At 51.0% G+C, this 21,332-nt stretch overlaps 2 protein-coding genes across 3 annotated transcripts in view; one reads left to right on the plus strand and one right to left on the minus strand.

Annotated features, from left to right (window-relative positions):
- SLK (STE20 like kinase) overlaps positions 1 to 4,523 on the plus strand; it is a 61,501-nt gene extending 56,978 nt beyond the window's left edge. For both annotated transcript variants that reach the window (XM_004020168.5, XM_004020169.5), the window contains one exon: positions 867 to 4,523. In XM_004020168.5, the coding sequence (XP_004020217.2) occupies positions 867 to 1,013 (147 nt within the window). In that variant the 3' untranslated portion in view covers positions 1,014 to 4,523. The remainder of the gene's footprint in view (positions 1 to 866) is intronic.
- Positions 4,524 to 5,511: 988 nt separating this feature from the next.
- The window catches only part of COL17A1 (collagen type XVII alpha 1 chain), a 46,955-nt gene continuing 31,134 nt past the window's right edge, over positions 5,512 to 21,332 (minus strand). Inside the window, exons 30-56 of the mRNA XM_027960412.3 lie at positions 21,160 to 21,195; positions 20,816 to 20,887; positions 20,080 to 20,106; positions 19,110 to 19,145; positions 17,305 to 17,340; positions 16,986 to 17,066; positions 15,717 to 15,752; positions 15,119 to 15,196; positions 14,169 to 14,222; positions 13,808 to 13,861; positions 13,129 to 13,188; positions 12,763 to 12,789; positions 12,428 to 12,460; positions 12,277 to 12,351; positions 11,918 to 11,968; positions 11,330 to 11,455; positions 10,678 to 10,815; positions 10,281 to 10,349; positions 9,877 to 9,996; positions 9,268 to 9,357; positions 9,058 to 9,168; positions 8,562 to 8,708; positions 7,982 to 8,299; positions 7,353 to 7,490; positions 7,076 to 7,138; positions 6,844 to 6,924; positions 5,512 to 6,478 (exon numbers count right to left, since the gene is read on the minus strand). Coding sequence (XP_027816213.1) covers positions 6,426 to 6,478; positions 6,844 to 6,924; positions 7,076 to 7,138; positions 7,353 to 7,490; positions 7,982 to 8,299; positions 8,562 to 8,708; positions 9,058 to 9,168; positions 9,268 to 9,357; positions 9,877 to 9,996; positions 10,281 to 10,349; positions 10,678 to 10,815; positions 11,330 to 11,455; positions 11,918 to 11,968; positions 12,277 to 12,351; positions 12,428 to 12,460; positions 12,763 to 12,789; positions 13,129 to 13,188; positions 13,808 to 13,861; positions 14,169 to 14,222; positions 15,119 to 15,196; positions 15,717 to 15,752; positions 16,986 to 17,066; positions 17,305 to 17,340; positions 19,110 to 19,145; positions 20,080 to 20,106; positions 20,816 to 20,887; positions 21,160 to 21,195 — 2,210 coding nt within the window. The 3' untranslated portion in view covers positions 5,512 to 6,425. The remainder of the gene's footprint in view (positions 6,479 to 6,843; positions 6,925 to 7,075; positions 7,139 to 7,352; positions 7,491 to 7,981; positions 8,300 to 8,561; positions 8,709 to 9,057; positions 9,169 to 9,267; positions 9,358 to 9,876; positions 9,997 to 10,280; positions 10,350 to 10,677; positions 10,816 to 11,329; positions 11,456 to 11,917; positions 11,969 to 12,276; positions 12,352 to 12,427; positions 12,461 to 12,762; positions 12,790 to 13,128; positions 13,189 to 13,807; positions 13,862 to 14,168; positions 14,223 to 15,118; positions 15,197 to 15,716; positions 15,753 to 16,985; positions 17,067 to 17,304; positions 17,341 to 19,109; positions 19,146 to 20,079; positions 20,107 to 20,815; positions 20,888 to 21,159; positions 21,196 to 21,332) is intronic.

Genomic DNA, 21,332 nt, shown 5'->3' on the forward strand with positions numbered 1-21,332 from the left:
ACAGAATGTGAACACCTCTCTTGGACTTTGAAGCCTTCACGGTGCCACACTTTGGCCACGTCAGCCCTCCTGACTTGCCTCCTGCTTGCCACCTTGTTCCCAGTTCCTGGTCCAGTGCTGGGTATGCTCACCGTTACTCACAGCAGCTCCAGCTTCCTGCCTCTGCACTGGGTCAGCTCACTCTCCCCGGGGTGTCTTCCCCATCCTGTCTGTTAAATTCTTCTCTTTCCACTGAAACCAAGCTCACGGTCTTCCTGAGAAACTTTCCTGTGTCCTTCCGTCTTTTCCTGTACTTTGTTTTCTGCAGCAGGACTTCTCCTGAGTCACTTGTCCACAAAGTAACTGATTACCTCAGATACTTAGCAAGTACTTAACATAGTTGTCCCACACTGTGTGTGAAGATGAATCTGCCGTAGGTCTTACCTTTAATCTGTGGTTCAGTGTGGAAGAGAAGACATGCATATCAGCAATCAAAATAAAAAATAGAAAATGCTGAAGTTCCATGTGGAAGAGACAGACAGTAGTTAATAATAAGTGCCATCTGTTGAGTGCCGAATATGGGTTAAGTGCATTATTAACACATTTAATCCTCATGTAACAACCCAGTGAGGTAGATGGTGTTATCGCTGTTTCACAGCAGAAGAATGAAATGGTTCTGTAATATAGAGAAGTAATTGAAGTTTCATGTCGCTGAGCCAAGACCTGAACCCAGAGCTGCGCAGCCTGTGGTCCTAGCTGTTGAACAGTGTCTTCTTCGTTAGGATAACATACAAAGACTTTGGGGCAAATAATTTTATCTTGACTGTTGCAGAGTAAATTCTATTTGTAATACTAGTGCATTATTTCTTTCTCCCTTCCTTTTTAAGACACTGGAAGAAGAGTTTGCTAGGAAACTACAGGAACAGGAAGTGTTCTTTAAAATGACCGGGGAGTCTGAATGCCTTAACCCATCGACACAGAGCCGGATTTCCAAGTTCTACCCTATTCCCAGCTTGCATTCCACTGGATCATAACAATGGGAAGCATGCTGTGGTTGGGTTTGGCTTTTAAGTACGTCATTCTGTTCTCTTCATCTTTAGCCATAGTCTATCAGAGAGCTCATGAAGACAATCACCTGCCTCACCTTCTAGGTGTTTTTTGTTTGTTTTACTTGTTTAGTAATGATGAAGGGAAAGGAACTAAGACAGATGCTGGGCCATGTTGGCAAAGTAGCATCTTGCAGTAATTCCCTAAGGTGATTTTTGTATATACTCTTAAAAATTGTGTTATTTAGATACTGTTACCTGAAAGTTATTTAAAGAAAACTGTTACGTCATTTAAGTATTAGTAAATATCTTTTTACATGACTTAACTTCTCAGTGATGTCTAAAATCTATAATTGAAGCTCTCTACACTGTGGAGAATTGTAATAATTTTGGGGAGTAAGTAGCTCTCATGAAAAAATTTTGAGTTGCTCAAAATATGATATTGATTCAATAAATAAATCTATTATCTTTAAATGTTAGCATTGGACTCTTAAAAGAGAAAAATTATTTCAGTAATTTGTCTAAAATAATTACTTGTTTAGACATAAACTAATAACTAAGGTGCTAGCTTTATTATATAAAATAGTGCCTAAAACACTAAATTTCAATTCAGTCTAAAATAGCATTTCCTCCTTTTGATTCAACAGGGACAAAACACCCTTAGCATTAAGCATTACTGTTTTTTAAATCTTGCTCGTATTACCATTTGATAGAAATTTTCATCCTAAAGTATAAGTTGGAAAGATGAAAACATAAAAGGTAGCTGCTAGACGTCCAAATTGAAAATATAAAACTCACCAAATTAAAAAAATATAGATTTAGCTATCTCAGCTTATTTCCTGAAGTAATACATGAGCTGGTTAAATGGCTTCTCCCATCTTAGCAAATTCTGTTTAAAATTCTCTCATAGGCTGGCGGGCTCTGAGTTATATTTATGAATATATTTTTCTGAAATTAATCTCAAAAGAGGCATTTGTTCAGAGTAATTTTGAAGGAAGAATTTAAATGAAATATTTAGGCAAATACCAGAAATGACTTTCTATTGTTTTAAGATAAAGTCATTCATATTTTGGTTTTGTTTTTTCCATGTTTAAATTATTTACATGATCTGAGTGGGAAAGTCCTGAAACCTTTATCCTGTAGTTGCTTGATATGTGTAATTATTAATGAAATGTTCACTCTAGTCCCTCTTGAGGGTTAGATTTTCAAGCACGTGTCAGGTCAAACAGTATTACAAACCATATTTTGAGGTTGTGAGACAGCACATTTGTAGATGAAGCTTGCTGCCTGCCGTTTGCAGCTTATTAATGAGTGCTAGGTACCAAATTGTAGAAATGTCAGTTTTTAGTTATGTTACAGTTGAGGCTGGTGAAAAATGCAAATGAAACTTTGTGGGAACACTGATTCATGTTAAGAAAATGTAAATATCTGTAGCACTTTCTTACAGTTAATTTGAAAACTTTGAATGCTGAACCTTATTTTGTCAGTGGTTTATAGATGATTTAAAAATGCATGTGATTTTAATTTTGTAATTGTTTTGACAAGCATAATTTACTTGGACAACTTTGTAGGTAGCCTTAACTTCTGCCCAAGTTTGTTTTTTATATAAATATATATACATATATATATTATGTATGGTTGTAAATTCATACACTTATCACATGAATGTGTTACTGTATACAAAACTTTTAACGCTTTATTCTCAAATGCTGGACTGAAAAATGTTTTGAAAGCCTTTTAAAAAAATATATATATATATCTTTATAATGTTCAGGATGATGGAAATTGTTTATATTGCTATGATAGAAATGACAGTATAATGTTACCCAGTGTATTTAATGATTTATTTGAAGGAGAGGAAGAAGGTTCTCATACCACTTCCTCCTTTGAGATTTTCAGTACATTGACTTTTAAAAAATGAATACTTCAGGCAGTACCGTAGACATTTTTTCAGTATCATTTAAGTGATATCCTATGTGCTGAATAGCTTATGGCCCATAGTTAATTTGGTCTGAATATTTGGTTCTTTTTATTCCTTTCAACTTGACAGTCAGAGCATTGAATAAAGGAAAGAGGCTCAGAGTAGAAGGACTGCCCCTCTGCCGAGTTTATTAGCAGCTCTTGCATCTCTGTGAAATTGCCCTTGGGTTCCTTGTTCACACTCGAGTTCTCTTTCAAATATGACCAGACCATATTCATGTGGGAGCAGGACTACAGAATGATGCATATGTAGAGGTAGAACCTTCGTTTTAATACTTAGAGTTACATAAATCTTTTCCAAAAGTGTTTTGTTATAGACCGTGCTGTTTGTGCCCATCCCTGCCCCCTTCCTGCCGGGCCCTGTATTCACATACAGAAGAGTGGTCTTTCTCTCTTCCATGAAGTGTACATAGGAGGCTGGGGAGGGGCAAAGACGCCTTTGAAATTGAAGAGTACAGTCAAATCCGTTCCTGATTTGGTGATTTTGTTGCTGTGCCAGAATGTGCTAGGAAATGTGTGAAAGCAGTTCTCCGTGCGTGCCCCGTGGTTGCTCAGCCTCGCCCCCGTCCCTGCGTGCTGTGGACGCGCTGGCCACCACACTTCTGCAGGTCTAGCTCATGCAGCTCGTTGCGCCAGGTTGCCTTTCCTAGTCCTGTCAATCCATGGTTAGGAGTGAATTGCTGAATTAGCTGCTATGACTCTATGGAGTCAGTTAAGCTTTTTCTTACCCTTTTCTGTGGGGAAGCTATAGGGTGGGTTAAAAGGAAATTTGGAGTGCTTATACCTTGCTGAAAATGTTAAAACTTCCCCGTGACAGGATACAGCAAATTGTAATTAAATGTAAACTAGAACCAGAGCTACCTCTAAGGAGTGTTTCCTCAAGCACAAAGCTCTCAGGCATATGAGACTCACTGTCACAGAGGGCCTCTGATTTCTTGAGCATCAGTGAGTTTCAGAAGTGACTGTCCTTTTGTACTCTCCTAGTTCCCTTGTAACTACAGTTTTCCCCATTCCACACTGTGCTGAAATGACAGAGGCTCTTCTGAGAAGCCAAATTCTGTCAAACGATTGATTAGCTCGAGATACTGTTGACTAAAGGAAAATGTAAAGCTGAGGCGGAGGAGGAGAGCTCTTCAGTTCCAGTTCCAATAGGCTTCTGATGGAATAAATCCATTCTTTTCTGGGAAATGATCTTTTATAGGAAACGGGATGTTTTCGATGCTTTTCTTAAGTTGAAGGCACAACAATTAATGCCACTCTTGTTGCTACCCTGTGACCGACATGGTTTTGATATAGCTTTAAAACTTCTGCTCCTCAGCTTGGGGTAGAGTGTTACACCAGTGTTAAATGTTGGCTGTAGCTTTTTGTGGTCCTTCTCTGATTTGCAGTGTAATAACTCCACAAGCTACATTTTTCAGAAAGAATTTGTTTTAGAAAATGCCTCTTGTCTGTTTGGGAGCAACATGTCTTTTCAATCATGGGATTGACAAATGAAAAATAAAGTTATTTCTTAATCTACTTTGGGAAGCAGTCTTTTATTGAGACTCTTTGAAACTAGATTGTCCTGCGTGAGAATGTTTTATAGCAATTTTAAAAATCCTAGCTGTATTTTAAAGCTTGCAGTTCTCCAGATCGTCTGACTGGGACAATCAGAGGTACTGTTGTTCCAGACTGTCTACTCACCACACATGAGTGTCCTTTTCACTGCTAACTTGGAGGGAGTGTCTTTTGTCAAGCAACCCCTCCTTTGAGTGGTGCTTAAAATATTTCCATCAACATATATGTGTATATATACCTCTCTTTTAATGTCCTTTTTTTCCCTTGAAATAGATTATTTTTCTCAAACATTTCACAAACCATATGACTCACTTCTGCTAAAATAACCTGTTTTTTTCATCACTAATATGTTATGTGAGATTCAGTAGACATTAGGCAGCATCATCTGGCGAGTGGTCAGCTTGGCTGGAGGGAGGCACAGTGTGTCATTTTCTAATCCAGGAGTATTGCATACTGCAGAGCTCACGCTTGACTTTTTTTTTTTTTTAAATGAAACAAAACAGGCTAAGACCCACTGCCATCCAGCTGAGGACATAACTCATTTCTGGGTTCTGTTCAGAGAAGTTAGCAGTTTAGGGCTTTTACCCTATTTCTCTTGGGTGTCAGATTCTGTGAAGACTTTTGGATAGCTTGGATGGGTAAGTCTCAACTAGGACAAAACTCAAAAGTTCGGTTAATTAAGATAAGAATCATTAACAGGGATATGAATACTTGAGCTTCTAAGGCTGCTATTACAAAAACAAATTGAGTCAAGCCTCTAGGTAAAACTAAAATATGAAAAAGGCACGATGCAGTCATTCATTATGCATAGTAAGTTTTCATTAGTAAAACATCAAAATAAACCAAAAACTACTTTCTTTGCCTTCTTTTCCTCCTTTCCTTTCTTCGTTCTCTCCCTCACCTTTATTTATTTAGTTTTTGGTTAGATAGATCACATTAAAACATAATGTTAAAAAAGAAAAAAGCCCTTTAATTGGAGATTTTGCAGTTGAAATGACTCTTCATCTAACAGACCACATAAATGTTTATAGACATTGAAAAGTGCTTTCAAACCAACTGCACCCAGTCCCCCACGCGCTTCCGAGGTGCAGAGCAGGGGTGCTGGCTTCCCGGCAGGCAGTCTGCTCTCCCTCCCCCTCCCCTTCTCTCCTCTTTGCCCCTTGCCCTTCTCTTCCTGTCTGCCACAGCCTAGTTCAGTGTAACATACTATCAGCTCTAGTGTGGGCCTACGGGACAGCATAGCTGCGATCAGACTTCCTAAGTGAGTGGAAACGTGATGCACAGTGAGAAGTAACTAGTAGAGACCCTGTCACCACCTTCAAGGGAAGTAGATTTCTTAACGTTTTCAGTTGCAAGAGTTTCTTCTCAACCAGCTGATTCTGTTTGTTACGACTAGAGAATGCAGGGTAAAGAGGAGAGGGAGGAGCTGGGAGCACAGCCCTGCAGCATTAACCAAACAGCCCCCTCGAGTGGTACCCCAATCCCATCTTCCAGTTTCTGGGCTTGTTTTTAAGGAAAAGCTCAAGGGCTCCTGAAACAGCTTTTATGTATCTGGCTTTCCTAGGCTGGTGTTAAAAGAAACCAAGGCACTCGGGCCTGGACAGCAGGGAGACCGGCCTCATCCTACAACACCGCACATGGCCACTCCCGAGTCCACCCTGTGAAGCTGTCTCAGACTGTGTATCTTGGACTGAATTCTGCAGACATACACATTGTCCCAGACTAAGATAAGGGTTCTAGCTGACTATTTGCTGTGTCGGTAAGACAGTGAGACTCCAGCTTTTACCCTCTGGAGAGGTCTTGACATAAGTGCTGTAAGCCACTGCAAGAACTGGTCCAGGGGGCTGTTCCACCATGGGTTGCTTATGGCTTGACGGCAATGCTCCTCCTCCTCCGCCCAGTGTAGACTTGGTCACCTAGAAGTGGGATGGTGAACAGGAAGTTAGAAAATGTCTTGCAGTCTGTGGGGACTTTCTCTTGGGTAATCACAGCAACTGTGGCCACTGCAAAACTGGCTTGAAAGATGAACTCTTCCGTAAGACTGTCAATTGATTTAAATGGGTTTCCCCATTTCATTACCAGCCTGGTTTTCCCTCTCCTCCTTGCACTGACACTCTCCTTCCTTCCCCCCTGGTGGTTCACTTGATTGTTACACAATTGACATTGTTGGCAGTGTCTCCTTTTAATAACTGGCATTTGCCTAAGATTTTCAGGCTTGCTGTGGAACATGCGGCCTGTCTCCCAGGCCTCCAGAAACCCAAACCGTAGCTGTGAGCCTTACCTTTGTCTCCTTTTTCTCCCTTGTGCCCTCGAGGGCCGGGTGGCCCAGACCGACCTGGTGGCCCAGCAGGGCCCCTCTCACCTAGGAGGACAGGGGGGCACGGCTAAGTGGGGGCACAGTAGTACAGGGCTCCTCCCCCAGGAGGAGCTGCACGCACTCCCCCATGGCCCTGGCGAGGAGCTGCTTCCCATGGGTAGTCGTTCCACAGGTGGCTGTTTCAGCCACCATTTACCTTTGGGTCCAGGGATGCCCATCTCTCCCTTCTGCCCAGGGGGTCCTGGGATGGCTCCATAAGCTGCAAGGGGGAGAAACGGGCCTTAGACTAGAGATCACCCTGGTGCTTGGCAAGTAAAGTGATTTGTTGATAGTGGTAGAGTTTGGACTTGTAAGAGGAAAACAAAGTTTAGAATTTATCAGCCTTTTAGCATCTCAAGTGTTCTCAGTGACTCTGGTTCATGAGACTGTGCAGCAAGGTAAGTCTGGGGAAGGTAAATGGGGACTACCCTTACTTCGGAAAAAGTCCATGAGGTCTTCGGTCACATTGCTGTAGGCGGAGAAGATCTTGCTGATGCCAGGGGGTCCCTGGGGCCCAGGCCGGCCTGGGGGTCCCTGCACCGTGTAGGCCATCCCTTGGAGCAGACCCTGACCTGTGAAACACAGAGTGTGGTGGGCGCAGGGAGTAGGGGTCACCGGCCCCCTCTTCAAGGTGGGAGCACAAGACCCTCTGACTAACTCCCAATGCAGTTTTGACTCTTATGCAGCAGCGAGGAAAGAGCCCTGCAACTGCTTTTGTCTCCCGTGTTGACGGACAGGTCTCCACCTCCAAGGGCTCATGTTGCAGGCCTTTCACCACTACATAGTTGTATTGGTAAGCCACAGGGGAGAGGGCTTAGCCAGCAGCCTTCCCTCAGCCCCCTCCATAGTCAGGCACTTCTGAGAAGCACAAGTAAGAAGGGGAAACAAACGACCCCCAGCTTCTCTGCTCCCTGCAGCACAGGTTGCAGTGCTGACTGGGCCACTTGAACCAAGCTCGTCTTCAGTCCCCGCCCATCTGATGCCAGGACTGCTGTCCTCCTCAGTGTGGAGATGCTCTCATGCTCCCAACCCCACAGCGCTGAGGCTTTGTGTCCCCACTTACGCTGCAAGCTCTCTGACACCCGAACAGCCAGCTCGTTGTAATCCAGGCCTCCGGCAAAGCCAGCCCCGAATCTGCCATCACCGCCATACATGCCACCCTCGGGCACGGCCCCGTAGCCTCGGCCCATGTCCATGCCAAAGGCTCCCCCTTCGCCCAGGGAGCCTCCACTGGCTCCTCCTATGCCCATGGAGGAGCTATAGGAGGTGTCCCGACTGAAAGAGGAGGAGCTGCCGCTCCGGCTGTAGGAGCTGTCCCCGGGAGGGCCCTGGGGCCCGGGGGGACCCGGGGGGCCAACGATGAAGCTGCGCACATCAGGACCTGTGGGGAGGAAGTGGCATTACTGAGAGCTGGGTCTGAGGGGGAGGAAGAAGTGGGAGCTGGGGGCAGTTCTTGACACCCTTTAGCAGGATGTGAACTCACGCCGAGTGGAGTGTGTGCTGGGAAGAAGCCGGACTTCCCCTGCTGGGGTGGCTAAGGTGTTCAGCCTCCAGGCCCTTCAAACCCCGGCCACTCTCTCACAGAGAGAAGCCCAGAGTGGGAGAGGGGACAGAGGAGGGACGGGGACGTCAGGGGCACCTACTTGTGAGATAGCTGATCAGCTCACTCCGGAAGCTGTCACTATTTTCAGCTGCGTATGTCGCCAGAGCTCCTGAGATGCCCGGGGGCCCTCTAGGGCCTGGGGGGCCTGGGGGACCAGGAGGGCCTGGGATGGATGACAAGCCGGCAGCTGAGCAGGAAGCAAGAGACAGAGAAGGATCAGGGATCCATCGCCAGGACCACTGAATTCCCAGCCTGGGCCCCCCCAGAAGGAGGCAGAGGGAGACCCGCACACCCAGGTCCTGGCTTCCTCCAGAGTGAGTGTTCCCCACTGCCCTCCACCCCCAGCCCCAAGCCTCGTTCAACCCACATCACATCCCCTCCCCCAGCTCTTCTGGGCCTCGGAGCTCCCGGCTGGGCACCTGGGCACCTGTTGGACCCAGTGCTCTCGTGACTTCGGAGTACAGTATTCCCCCAACCCCACCCCGCCACATATCCCCCTGCGGGGCTGAGAGCAGCTCGCCTGCCTCACTCCTTACTCTGCAGGTAGGATGAGAGGTCCTCCATGCTGATGCTGGACCATGAACTGCCTGGGAGCCCTGGGGGCCCAGGGGGACCTGGGGGCCCAACGATACCTCTGAATTCAGACCCTGAGACACCGAGGAAGAGTAAGGATCAGTTATGCCTGGGCCAAGGGGCTCTGCCCTCCACCCTGAAGCACTTGATCAGATGGCCCTGATCAGCCTTACCTTGGAGCAAGGAAAGGAGCTCCTCATAGGATGTGCCCGGCAAGCCTGGGGGCCCCGGGGGGCCAGGAAGCCCGATGCTGACTCCAGTGCCTGAGGAACAAAACCCCAAGTTGTGATGGATGCAGGTCAGGCAGGGAATGGAGGGTGGAAACACCATGTCAGAGAGGAAGCCGGATGGAAGCAACTTGAATGGAAGTAGGGGCCAGGAAACGGGTGAGCGGGGCCGTAGGGAGAGACTGGCAGAGACGCAGGTGTGAGATACTGGGTAAGGACACTGCAGAGGAGGGACTCTGAGGCTGGGGAAGAGTGCAGGTCAGCTCTATCCTGCTGGGCATGTGCACGTGTGTGTGCACGTAAAGGTGGGCGTGTGTCTAGAGAAGTGTGCATGTGAGTTGTGTGCACAGTCCTTGCAGAACAGTGCCCGGGGCACTCGCTCTGGCTTCCCTCACCAGGCTCTGTGACCAGCTCTGGGGCACAGGTTTGAACCGCTCTGAATACCACCCCTCCTCTGGGTTGGGTGCAGCCTAGTGGGAGAGGGTCAGGGATGTCTAGCCCCCGCATGCCCACCCAGGCCCTCCTGCCCCCCTTGCCAGGGAGGCAGACACTCACTGGACATGTAGCTGAGGATGCGGTTGCTCAGCTCTGCATAATCCAGAGACTGGAGGAACCAATCTCCACTGGCTCCTTGTGGCATCAGGTACTGCCGTAGATACTGACGCACATCATCGCCTGAAAGGAGAGGAGGCGCCATGGACCACCAGCCAGCTTGGCCTCCTTGCAGACCGGCCCGAGTGATGTGTGAGCTGGGACATTGGCAAGCTGCCAGTAGCTGAAGGGGTACCTGCTACACTCATCCCTCGGGGAGACTGACACCCTCTGTCCAGCTGACTGCTGGGAGCAAAGTGAGAGTGGCTCCTTGTCCCGAGGGACCACCAAGTGTGCCTGGTAAGTCAGCCAGGAGAGAAGGGCGCCCTCCAGCCCCCCGACCCCCGCTGCCCACCCAGGCAACTCACGCCGGAGCGCAGCCAGGATGTCTTCAGAAGAGATGGAGGTGGAGGATGTGCCGATGCTGTACCCGGAAGCTGTGGGGAAGGAAACCGGGTCACCTGCTTCACTGATACTGAAGCAGTGCCCTCATAACTCCAGAATCAAAGGCCTGGTCACCCAGCTGCTTCCCTTGGGGGGAAATGAATGAATGGGGCATTGGCAGGATATTTATAATTTCTGTTTTTCTTAATCTGAACAAACCTTTTTGGATGCTAGATCCAGCAGCCTGATTACTATGAATTCAACACTGAACATCACATTCACAAAAAGGGCAAAGCAAACAGTAAATTAAGAGACGAGGCTCCAGGAATGACCGTGGACCCGGGAGGAGACTTGTCATCACAGGGGTGGCAAGAGGCTTACTCTGTAAGTAGCTCACGACGAGGCTGGCCAGCTGTGAGTAGTCGAAAGTCTCACCGGTGATGGTGGTGACAGGCCCAGGGGGACCAGGTGGGCCTGGGGGACCCTGAACTCCAGACAGATAAGACCTGATACTGTCACCTGCCAACAAAGAAATCAAGTCAAGCCTGTCCCCAGGAGGGCATGTCTCCCCCACAGAGGTGACCTGAGCACTTAACCCACGCGTGGGCCAAGGCAGGTCCAGCAGGAAGCCTGGACTCCCCTTGTTACAGATGGAGAAACTGAGGCAGAGTCTGTGCTTGGCCAGGTGGATCTTGAGGGCTGTGGGCCAGCAAGACCCCAGGCGGTAACATCTGACCAAGCTCTGGTGCGGAAATCTGTGGAAGTCACGCCCTCGCCTCTATGGAGCGTGCAGGGATGCGGTTTGGGGCACGCACACAGGGGTGAATGTGTGTGTGTGTGCCACACATGGAAAAGTGTGTGGGTATATGAGTCTCTACTGGGGCTCTATGTCCATGTATGAGTCTATGTGTGTGGGCAGGTGTGAGAAGGGGGGAGGTAGGGAGCTCATGGACCTGCACTCCTAGCACACACCTGTGCACACACGCACACACATACACACACATGCAGCCCCACTCAGACGTGGGACACTCACTCTGCATGTAGTCAGAGATGTATTGCTGAATCTCCAGGCCAGAGCTGCTGAGGGAGCCTGGAGGCCCGGGGGGCCCTGGTGGGCCTGGCGGACCCTGCATGAACATGGTGCTTGACGACGATCCCCCTGCAGGAGAGAAGGCCACTGAGTTGGTCTGTCCTCTCTGGGGTCAAACCAAGGAGCCCAGGCAATGCTTTCACAGTCTGAGGAGAGTCTTTCTCAGGAGAACTAGGACAGTGGCAGAGAGCTCCTAGGAGCTCTCCCAGGCTGAGTCCTCCCTTTCCTTCAACAACCTGTGCACTGCCCACACACCCCTCCTCGCCCCTGAACCCCTAGCTCCCGATCCCTGTTCTCGCCATCACTGTCATCGGCATTGTTACTCATCTTTATCATGCAGGCATCCTTGTCTCCCACCCCTGCTAACTTGTAACCTCCTCAGGGGCAATTCAGAATCTAGCATGTAGAGAAAGTACCTCATTAACACTGAATCATGGATTAGTGAATGAATTAGTTAATCAATATCCTTATTGGCACAGTCAACCTCACTTGAAGACGGGGAGAATAATTTGGGGCACCTTGGGTTCTTACCTCGAGAGGGCCCACCAGAAATGCCAGGAGCCCCTGGGACTCCGGGATCACCTGGAATCCGAAACAAGAAGCTGTTAGCATCACCTCCTCCAGGAAGCCTTCCCTGGTTAAGCTCAACCACACTATATCAGCTTGTAACTCAACAACTGTCCCATGTTTCTCAGTCTCATTTCTGGAATGATACCACAGCTTCCTTGGGCAGAGACTGTATCCCTCCAACCCTGTCCCTTTCTCCCTCCAGGCTCTCCTTTCTTCAGCCTCTTCTTCCTCCCACGGCTGGAGCACCAGCAAGTACTCCTTGCCCTCTCTTCAGGCTCTGGGAGCCAGCCTTGTTCCCACTCTCCACTGCCTGCACTGACCTTTGTCACCCTTAGGTCCCTGAGGGCCGGGTGGGCCTGGTGGTCCCTGCAGGTTGAGTCCAAGAGAACTGGCGCCTGTAGGCCAACAACACAGTGCAGTCAGCGGGTGGGAGAGGCTCCAGTGGGGGGGACAGCGGTGTTTAGCACTTACCTGAGCCTGACAGCCCTGGGGGGCCTCGCTCGCCTAAGGGACACAGCAGAGAGGGGACAGTCAGCTGTGCCTGCCCCCCTCTCCACACACCCCAGCCGAAGACACCACCTCCCTCCCGAGGCTCCCTAAGACTCATGACACGGCTGGGGCAGCACCAGCCTTTGGGCAGTACCTAGAGCTGCCGCACAGACACGTGCACACACGCACATGGAGGCGCAGAATTCTCAACCACAGACACCCTCTAATCACTCATTTGGACAAAACCCCAGAAGCTCAGGGATCTCGGAAGGTCAGCCCCCGTCCCCTAGGATTGTTTGAGGCCAGTTCCCCTGTACCTTGGTGTCCTCGGGGGCCTGGGGGGCCTAGGGGAGAAAGCAGACAGTTGTGAGACATGTCCCAACCAGATGCTGTGACTTCAAGGGGCCCGAGGAGGGGGGCGGGACAGGGATCTGGGCCCAGAGCAGACTCAGGGCTTGGGGCTCCCCACACCTCTCCTCCAACAGGACAAGGCAGAGGCGGATATGCTTTGCAGAGCTTCTGACCAACCCCCGGCCCCTGCTCCAAGCTGCTGAGCTCCTAATGGGATGTGGCAGGAGAATGAAGACCTGCCCCAGCTCGCCCAGTCTTGTCCAAATTCCTCTGGCCACCAGCAGGCCAAAGAGGGGCACACTGACTCCCGAGCCCCCTGACACTGCTCTCACCTTGGTCTCCCTTGGGGCCTGGGGGGCCAGGTGGGCCTGGAGGGCCAGAGAAGAAGGTCTCTGTTGAGGGAAGAAACAGTTTTGAGTGTGGACGCAATGATGTTTGTGAGGGAGCAGCATCTAGAACAGCACCAGTTGTTCTGTAGACGATCAATATTGGTCAAATGAGTGGATGGATGGATGGTTGGTCGGAAGTTGGATAGAAAAATATGTGTAAAGAAGGAATGAACAGGCTGCTGCGTGGATGGATGGATTGTCTGCTAGGGACAAGTTCTGGGCTAAAGTTTGCTCTAAACTTATTTCCATATGTTTCTGTGTTTTACTGTCAGCGTTTATCTCATTTCAGGAGCATGTGTCCTGCCCACTTTATCAGAACTGGACTCCCTGAGGACAGGAGCTAGGTCTCTCCAGTCAGCCCAGAAGCTCCCCAAGGGCAGAATCAGCTGCCTCCCCCAGGCTAGGCCACCAGGGGCTCTCAGGGTGGCTGGGTTGACATCAGCACCCTCTTTCCAGGCAGCAGGTAGCATGGCGTTTATGCAAACACATCCATGGTGGCAGGTCAGAAGGAGGGAGCATGGAGAGTAGGTCAGAAGACCACATGCCCGTGACCACAGCGTGTGTTGGGGTTGGGGCTGGGGCTGAGATGGGGAACAGGAGTGCTTTGACTCCCCAGCATTACCTGAGCTGGTCAGGAGAGATCCTGGTGGGCCCGGTGGGCCTGGCAAGCCTTCCCCTAGATAAGAGAACCGCCCAAGACTTATTAATTCCAAGAGGTGGCCAGGAACCCTCTGCCCAGGAGGAGCAGCAGAGAAGCTCTTTTCTAAGAACCAGCCAGGAAGCAGCCCAGGCTCTGGTCCCATTGTCTCCTACCTACCCAGCTCTCAGCTGCTGGGCCTTGGGGTCCTGGGGAGCCTGGAATGGACAGTCTTGTAGAAAAGGGTAAGGAAGAGGCAACGCGGAACCCAGGGCCTTGCTTCCTCACTAAGCCCCTGCCCCGTCCCCAAGGTTTCCCACTTTCCAAAGATCCCTGAGGTGCTCACCTGGTGGCCCAGGTGGTCCAGGTGGGCCTGGGGGGCCTCGTAAATCAATACCTTCTGTGGAAAGAAGAAACCAGAAATGAGTAAAAGCTGTCATGAGACTGCTCTCTCTGCCAGCCTTACCCCTCACCAGGATCATCAGCAACTCTACTTACACCCCCACACCAGGTCATGGGTCATGGCCTGGGACCTCCAAGACACCCTTGGCTAGAGGCGCCTTTGGCTCTGAGTAGGGTGGGGCTGAGTGGAGCTCCCTGGTGGCTGTTGCCAGTGTGGCAGTGATGAGTAGGAGCACGGCTTCGGTGTCAGATAGCCTGAGTTCAAGACCTGCCTCACCACTGCTGGCTTGTGACCTTGGGCAAGATCTTGAGCTCTTTCAGCGTCAGTTCCCTCTGCTGTAAACCAGAGGCCCAAGACCTGTATCACCAGGGCGTTGCACAGACTCAGTGTGCCACAGTGGCAGGCACATGGCGACTGCCGGACCAGGGCAGGCATTGTCTTTGTTGTTAAGGTGTCCAGGAGGGCAGCCCACAACATCTCTGCCAGGGCTCTTTAAAGGATGGGGAACAGGAGGACCCAGGAGTCAGCCCTGCCAGGCCGAGTCTGGGGCTGAGAACCCAGGGACCCCTGTGGCTGTTTAGGGCGGGGAGGTCCAGGACTCCTCTCATCACACCCACAGGGCTCGGTGCAGACACCCCATGTGGCCCTGGTCCTCCTGGAATTGGAAGAACCTCTCTGACAGCCGCGTCATCGCCTGTGACTCATCTCCATGGCTGATAAAGCCCCTCTGTTCTCCTCTCAGCTAGCACTGCGTCTTGGCGGAAACGGCCATCCTTACACTGGGGCTCACTATGACTCACTGGTGCAGCTGCCGCAGGCCCCTATGCACGGCCGCCTCCCCCACTCCCACCCCCTACCCCGTCACCTGTCCCAGAGAAAACGGTGGTACTCACGGGTGGACAGGACCTCAGAGATGGAGCTGCTGCTGCCCATGAATGATTCGCCAGCTAGGCCTGGCTCCCCTCGCGGGCCTATGGGGAGGACACAGAGTTGGGGGTCACCGCTCTCAACAATCTGTCAGCATGGGGCTGAGCTGAGGATGGGCGGGGCTGAGCCAAGTGTGGGTGGGGCCAGAGTATTGGCTGGGAACCAGAAACACCCCAGGAAGAAATGGAGGATCTGGAGCTGGATGGTATTTTGGATACAGTTTGGATATTTGGCTAAGTTGCTGGACAGTGACCTGATTCTCAGGATCTGGTCACAAGAAGCCTGAGGCCTGTGAAAATTGCTAAGCTTGATCCTGATCCAGGAGCCTCAATCTCCCTTTCTAGGGGACCCCTACCTCCTCAGAAACATGGAAGGGGGTGGGAAGAGGTGTCTTCTCTGGCTGCTGAGGCCTTGCAAGGGCCTTGTGATGGGCTGGGGGGCCCCCTCACCTCCCTTCCCAGGGTGCACCTCTCTCACTTCATTTAAAGATGGGCACATTTCCACCCTGGGAAGGAAGCTCTCCCCACAGCCTATGGTTATGCATTCTTCCAGAGCGATACATACCTTGCTGTCCTGGGAGACCAGCTGGACCAACAGGGCCTGGAAATGGGGTTGGGGAAGAATAGGTTTTACCACACCTTGAGGGTCAGAGTTCTAGAAGAACTGAAGAAAAGGCAGGGGCCTAGATATATAAGTAGCTTCCTCACAAGGCATGGCTCAAAGTGGTCAGCTTGCTTATTTGAAAGCAATAAGCAATTTGAGACCAGCCCTGTGGTCTGTTCTGGTGAGAAATTCTCTGTCAGGCACTGGGGCCCCTGGGATGGGCAGGACTCTGACACTGTCCTCTGATGATTAGAGGTTTCTAAACATCCACAGTGTCCCCTCTGTCACTGGAGTTTATCAGGAGAGAAGGCTGGTCCATACTTGCACTAGCCGTGTTAAATAATGTATTTCATTTACACATAAACATTTTAAATAATTGAAAAAGATATTTTAAAACAACAGGCATTTTAGATAAATAGAAAAAATATCACCCATAATTCTTTAACTTGCAGGCATTTTGTTTTATTTCCTTCCAACAATTTTTTCCTATAAAAATGTAGTTGCAACCACCAAGCACACATTGAGTATGCTGTGCTAAGTCGCTCAGTCATGTCTGACGCTTTGCGACCCCATGAACTATAGCCTACAAGACTCCTCTGTCCATAGGGATTCTCCAGGCGAGAATACTGGAGTGGGTTGCCATTTCCTTCTCCAAGGGATCTTCCCAACCCAGGGATAGAATCCAGGTCTCCCACATTGCAGGCGGATCCTTTATTGACTGGGGGAAGCCTGTTATCGAGTATTCTCCTCTTTAAACATCTTTCTTTTAAGTCTTCATATTTTTGTAGCCATCTCATTATTGTTGGACAATTTAAGGGATGTTTGCTTCAAATAGACTCCTAGCATTTTTGTTGCCCTTGATGCATATTATCAAGTTGTTTTCCAAGAGGAAACAATTTGAGAACAGACTCTTGACAGGTCCAGAGGCAGAGGAACCTGGGCCGAACCCTGACTCAGCTACTTCTTAGCTGCGTGGTTTTAAGCACATCATTTACCTGCTGGAGCCTGCAGTGGTGCTGTGGGGCCCTATGGAAGCAAAGCACACACAGGGCTTGGGATACTTGGTGGGGAGTAATCAGAGCTCACCAGGCTGTTGGGGAGGGGCTATCTCAGCCTCTTCCTATTCTTCCCTGGGTTCCAACCCAGGTTTCAGATTTGACTGAACGCTACTGTAGTCAAACGTCAGCAAGATTGATGCTGACCTGGGGCAAAGCAAGAAAACAGACTGACCTGGGGCTCCCGGAGGTCCTGGAGGTCCCATGGCTCCAGGAGGTCCCGGGGGACCTGGGACAGTGATAGTCGACGATCCCTCTGTAAACAGAAGGCACGTTCAACGCTGAGCCCCACTCTCCTCATTCAGAGGCACAGGGACCAGGCCGGGCTGTGGGCCAGGTTGGGCCAGTACCACCTCTAAAATTCCCCCACCCTCCTCCCTCTGACTGGCAGAGCTCAGCACTGCATTCTGCCCAAAGCACCGAGCCTGCAGATGTGGAGGGTGTGGAGACAGAACCAGGACAAATGCCCAGTACCCTCTGCAGGGCCTGCCTACCTGAAGTCACAATCTTGCCTGGAGCTCCTGGTTCACCTGGGAGGGGAGGAAGAGGAGAGTGGTCAGTCCCAGGATCAGTTAGTGGTTCAATAAATCATTTTCAAGGCTTCTGATTGCATCTGAGACCCACTCCTGGGCTTCTAACCCTCAGGCTAAAGGCATTTCAATGAACTGAAGGGGAACAGGCAGGATGCATTAAGCACCAGTCTGTGCCCAGGAGACCCTGGAGGCCAGAGCGTCAATCTTCTTGGCTCACAATAGCTTTGGGACGAAGCTGGGTCTCTGCAAAAGGGCTTCACTGGTGGGTGTTGGAGAGTGTGCCTTTTGATGAGGCCAGAATATGCCAACTCAGGAGTCTTTCCCACTCCCATAGTCTATCTTCTCCCACCATGGGCATCGAAGGGAATTTCTTTAGGTGGAAAGAGTACTGAGAGGTCAAAGAGCAGAGGTAGTAAGCCTGCAGGGTCAAGTCTAAGTCCCATGCTCCTCAGGTGCCAATTCCCTGTGACAGGATAGGGGCTGTGCAGAGTTAAGGGGTGGGGCATCTGTGGTCTGAGGAATCCCGAGTTATGTAAAGGTTAACAGATGTCTTCTCTGCCTTGTGTTTCAGAGGGTTGAAAGGGCAAATGTGCATGGAAGACTTCCAAGAAGGGAATGGCAGATTCACACTTTCTCAAGGCCATCTCAATGAGGAATCTCTGTGGACTGGAGACCCACAGATTCTAGAGAACCGAGAGAGTGAAGTAGAGGATGGAAAAGTCCTTGACTGGAACTTTCCGGTCATTTCCCAAGGCCTGTGGGTATTCAGTCATCCACTCACTGAGGGGTGATGATGCTGATTTCCCCCTTTGGGGGAGCAGAAGGGTGGTCTCTACTTGTGTCCTGCCAGCCCCTGGGGGTCAAATCTAAGAGAAAGTACTTGAGTTATTTTTGTTGGAACACAGTCTAGTAGCAGGGACAATGTCCACCTCTTGTGCACACTGGACAGAAAGCCACAGCCCCTGGAGAAGGGCAGGGGGGGGGCTCTCCTGGAGAATCCCAGCCTCTCGCTGAGCAGATCTGTGGACCCGGAGATGTGTCTGGCCGGGATGTGCCCGAAAGAACTCCTTGGCCCCAACCAGTTGTTGGAAATAGTTTCTGGAAAGTAGGTCTCCACAAGGTGACGGTGACAGAGGGCAGCTCTATGGAATGTCAGGGTTCAGGATGGTAGGCTCACAGGGACAGAAGGCGAGGACCGTCCCTGAGCAACGCCTGTCCTATACTGGCTCGGGGCTGGGGGCGGATGCTAGCTTTGCCCAGTGAGGAAGGGTCCAGTCCTGAGGCTGCTCCCCCCAGAACTCTGACTTTGCCCTCTCAGTAGCATCTGAGACCCTCCTGAATGAAAGCTCCCTCTCAGAAAGGGGGTGGCAGTGTCCCAGTTACACTGAGGTCTATGTGGATTATAAAACCTATCCCAGGGAAGAGTCACACTATGGGGGGACCAGCCTAAGTGAGGGGATGGAGCACTCTTGGGGTGTTTTAGAGGTGGGATGGAAAGGCCTTCAGGGGTGGGGGCAGCATCCTTCCAGATCCTCTTTCATCAAAGGCTGGGGAAACCCAGGCCCCAAAGTGAGGTTCTAGACTGTGGGGAACAGAGTGGGGCTTGAAGATTCAGGGCTTAGTTGATAGGAAGAATCCTTGGCTCCTCAACCTCCCAGCCTTCCTCTGAAGCCACTAGATGCCACTGTTGATCCAGGCTCTTGCCAGAGAGGGGCCTCCTGCAAAAACGACTAGTGACTGTCTAGTTTGTTTGCAAAACCACTTACCTTTAACTCCTGGTCGGCCGGGGGTACCAGGAATCCCTGATGTGATGGAAAACAAGCGAGTCATGATGATGAAGGGCCAGCAGTCTCCCTGTGGTGGCACCTAGCACTCGGTCACCCAGCAAGGCTGCAATCAGGCCCAGCAGGCCTGCAGGCCCAGCTGACTCTGACTTCCACCTGGGCCCAGCGGCCCCACGGGCAGCTTCTTGCTCTGAGCCCTTCTCCATCTCTAGGAAATGGGGCAACAGCTGGGCTGGAGGGAGGCATAGGTGCATGGACCCTGCTGTGGGGGATCCCAGCCCCTGCAGCCTCGGGGAGTAGGGGCTGGGCTATATATCTGATATATCAGATATATTCCTATATCTGATAAAATTGCCTCTTGCTTTCATTCCACCAGGAAGCATTAGAAACAAGTCCCTGTGCGCTGAACTGTTGGGGGAGATGTTGTTTGCTTTTATTTTACATCTCTGCCTAATTTCCTTTAGGGGTTGGGGCTGGTATGGCGACAGTTTCTCAGATCCAGGTGGGTGCACACTCTCCAGCTATTGGACAGAAAGGACACTGGGGCTGTCCCTGAGAGGCTGGGCCCTTCTGCGTGACACGACACCCACTCCCTGCTAAGCCATGGAGGATGTGGTCTCTGTGGGACTAACAGAACTTCTGAGCCTGGAGCCTCCTCACAGGGTGGGGGGGAGTGTGTGTGTTGCGGGCGGGGGTGGGGTGGGGGTGGGTCCCTGCACCATAGGGGGCCAGGCTCAGGCAGACAGAATTTGCTTGTGATCTAACCTCATCTCTTCCAGAGTGCCTTTCTAGATTGTTCTGTGAGTCTTTTACCTGCCTAAGGTGTTTCTTCAGACTCAATAAAATGACCTGAACCCATTCTTGCTGGAGGGTGAGGGGAGGAATGGAAACACTCTGGTGACTGGAGAAGCTTCTGCCGAATGCCAGGGGTGGGAGTGACCCAATAACTCACCCTGAGGTCCTTGGGGTCCAGTGAGACCTATGCAAAAAAAAGACAGGAGAGGAGAGGTGAAGGGCTGAGGAGCGGTGCAGGGAGGCAAACCCTGTGTGTGGGGCAGCCGGACTCCAAGGTCCTCGTCACCCTCTGGGTGACGTGCAGTTCTCTGACCCACTGCTCCACTGGGGGATGGTCCTTAGCCTTTTTGGGGTCTCAGACCCAGAAAGTTCACACACTCATCGACTCTCATGCTGTCCCCTAGGCTATCTCCTTGGCGCTCCCCATCTGTGCACCCGCCAGAGGAGCCAGGGGCCCCCTGCTCCTCACAGGCCCCGGAGGACTGCCATCCGCCCTCATGACTTTCTTGTTCTGACTTAGTCCCCCTGCAGCTCTGGGGATCTTGCTCCTGTTGGGCCTTTGGCGGTGACCCTAACAGCCGCTTCTTTTCCCAGACTGGCAGCGGCTGGTGACTGTTCCAGCTATGGCCTGAGGAGGTCTGGAGAGCTCAGAGGAACCAGGAACTGAGTGGTGGTAAACTGCCATTTTTAAGAGACTCCTTGACGCTTTCTAGAACTCCTTTCTTTTGGTGTTGATCTTTTTTCCTGAGTTGCGTGACTGGGCTGTCAGGACCCACAGTCATTATGCCCGGCTCAAGCCAGCATTTTCCTGATGAGCTTCTCGAGGAAAATGCATTCAGAAAGGTATACACACACACACACAGCACTGCCAGCTCCCTCTTCCCGCTCTTTACCTGGCTTCCCTGGGTCCCCAGAAGGTCCTGGTAAGCCCCGGGTTCCCGGCATTCCTGGAAGACCTTGTTCCCCTAGAGAGAGCAATGCCGCATGGAGAGTTTTCCCTCTAGGCAAGCTGGCTGGCCTGCACATGGGAGCTAGGGGCTCTTGGGTTCTACTGAATAACTTGCCAGCAGATGGAAGGGAGGAAGGGGGTGAGACTCGGGCCGTGCACACCTCCCTGTGATATACACCCCCTGGCATTGTGATTGGGGGGCTGGGGGCTGCCTGCTGGGATGTGGACGGGGCTCGGAGGGGTAGGCAGGGGAGGTGGGGGAGTGAGGAGAGCAGCTCCGTGACCAACCTCTTGGGCCTTGATGTCCGTCGGGGCCAGCGGGTCCTGGGAAAGCAGATCAAAACTCTTCAGTGACTCTGGGAGCTTCCCTGGGACTCCTCCTTCAACCACCCTACAGCCTCGCAAGCTGTCTCCTAGGTGGTGGGGTGGGAGCCCACGCAGCCCCTCCTGCAGCCATGAGA

The sequence above is a fragment of the Ovis aries genome, chromosome 22 (genome assembly GCF_016772045.2).
Source record: "Ovis aries strain OAR_USU_Benz2616 breed Rambouillet chromosome 22, ARS-UI_Ramb_v3.0, whole genome shotgun sequence".
In the NCBI taxonomy this organism is placed as follows: Eukaryota; Metazoa; Chordata; class Mammalia; order Artiodactyla; family Bovidae; genus Ovis; species Ovis aries.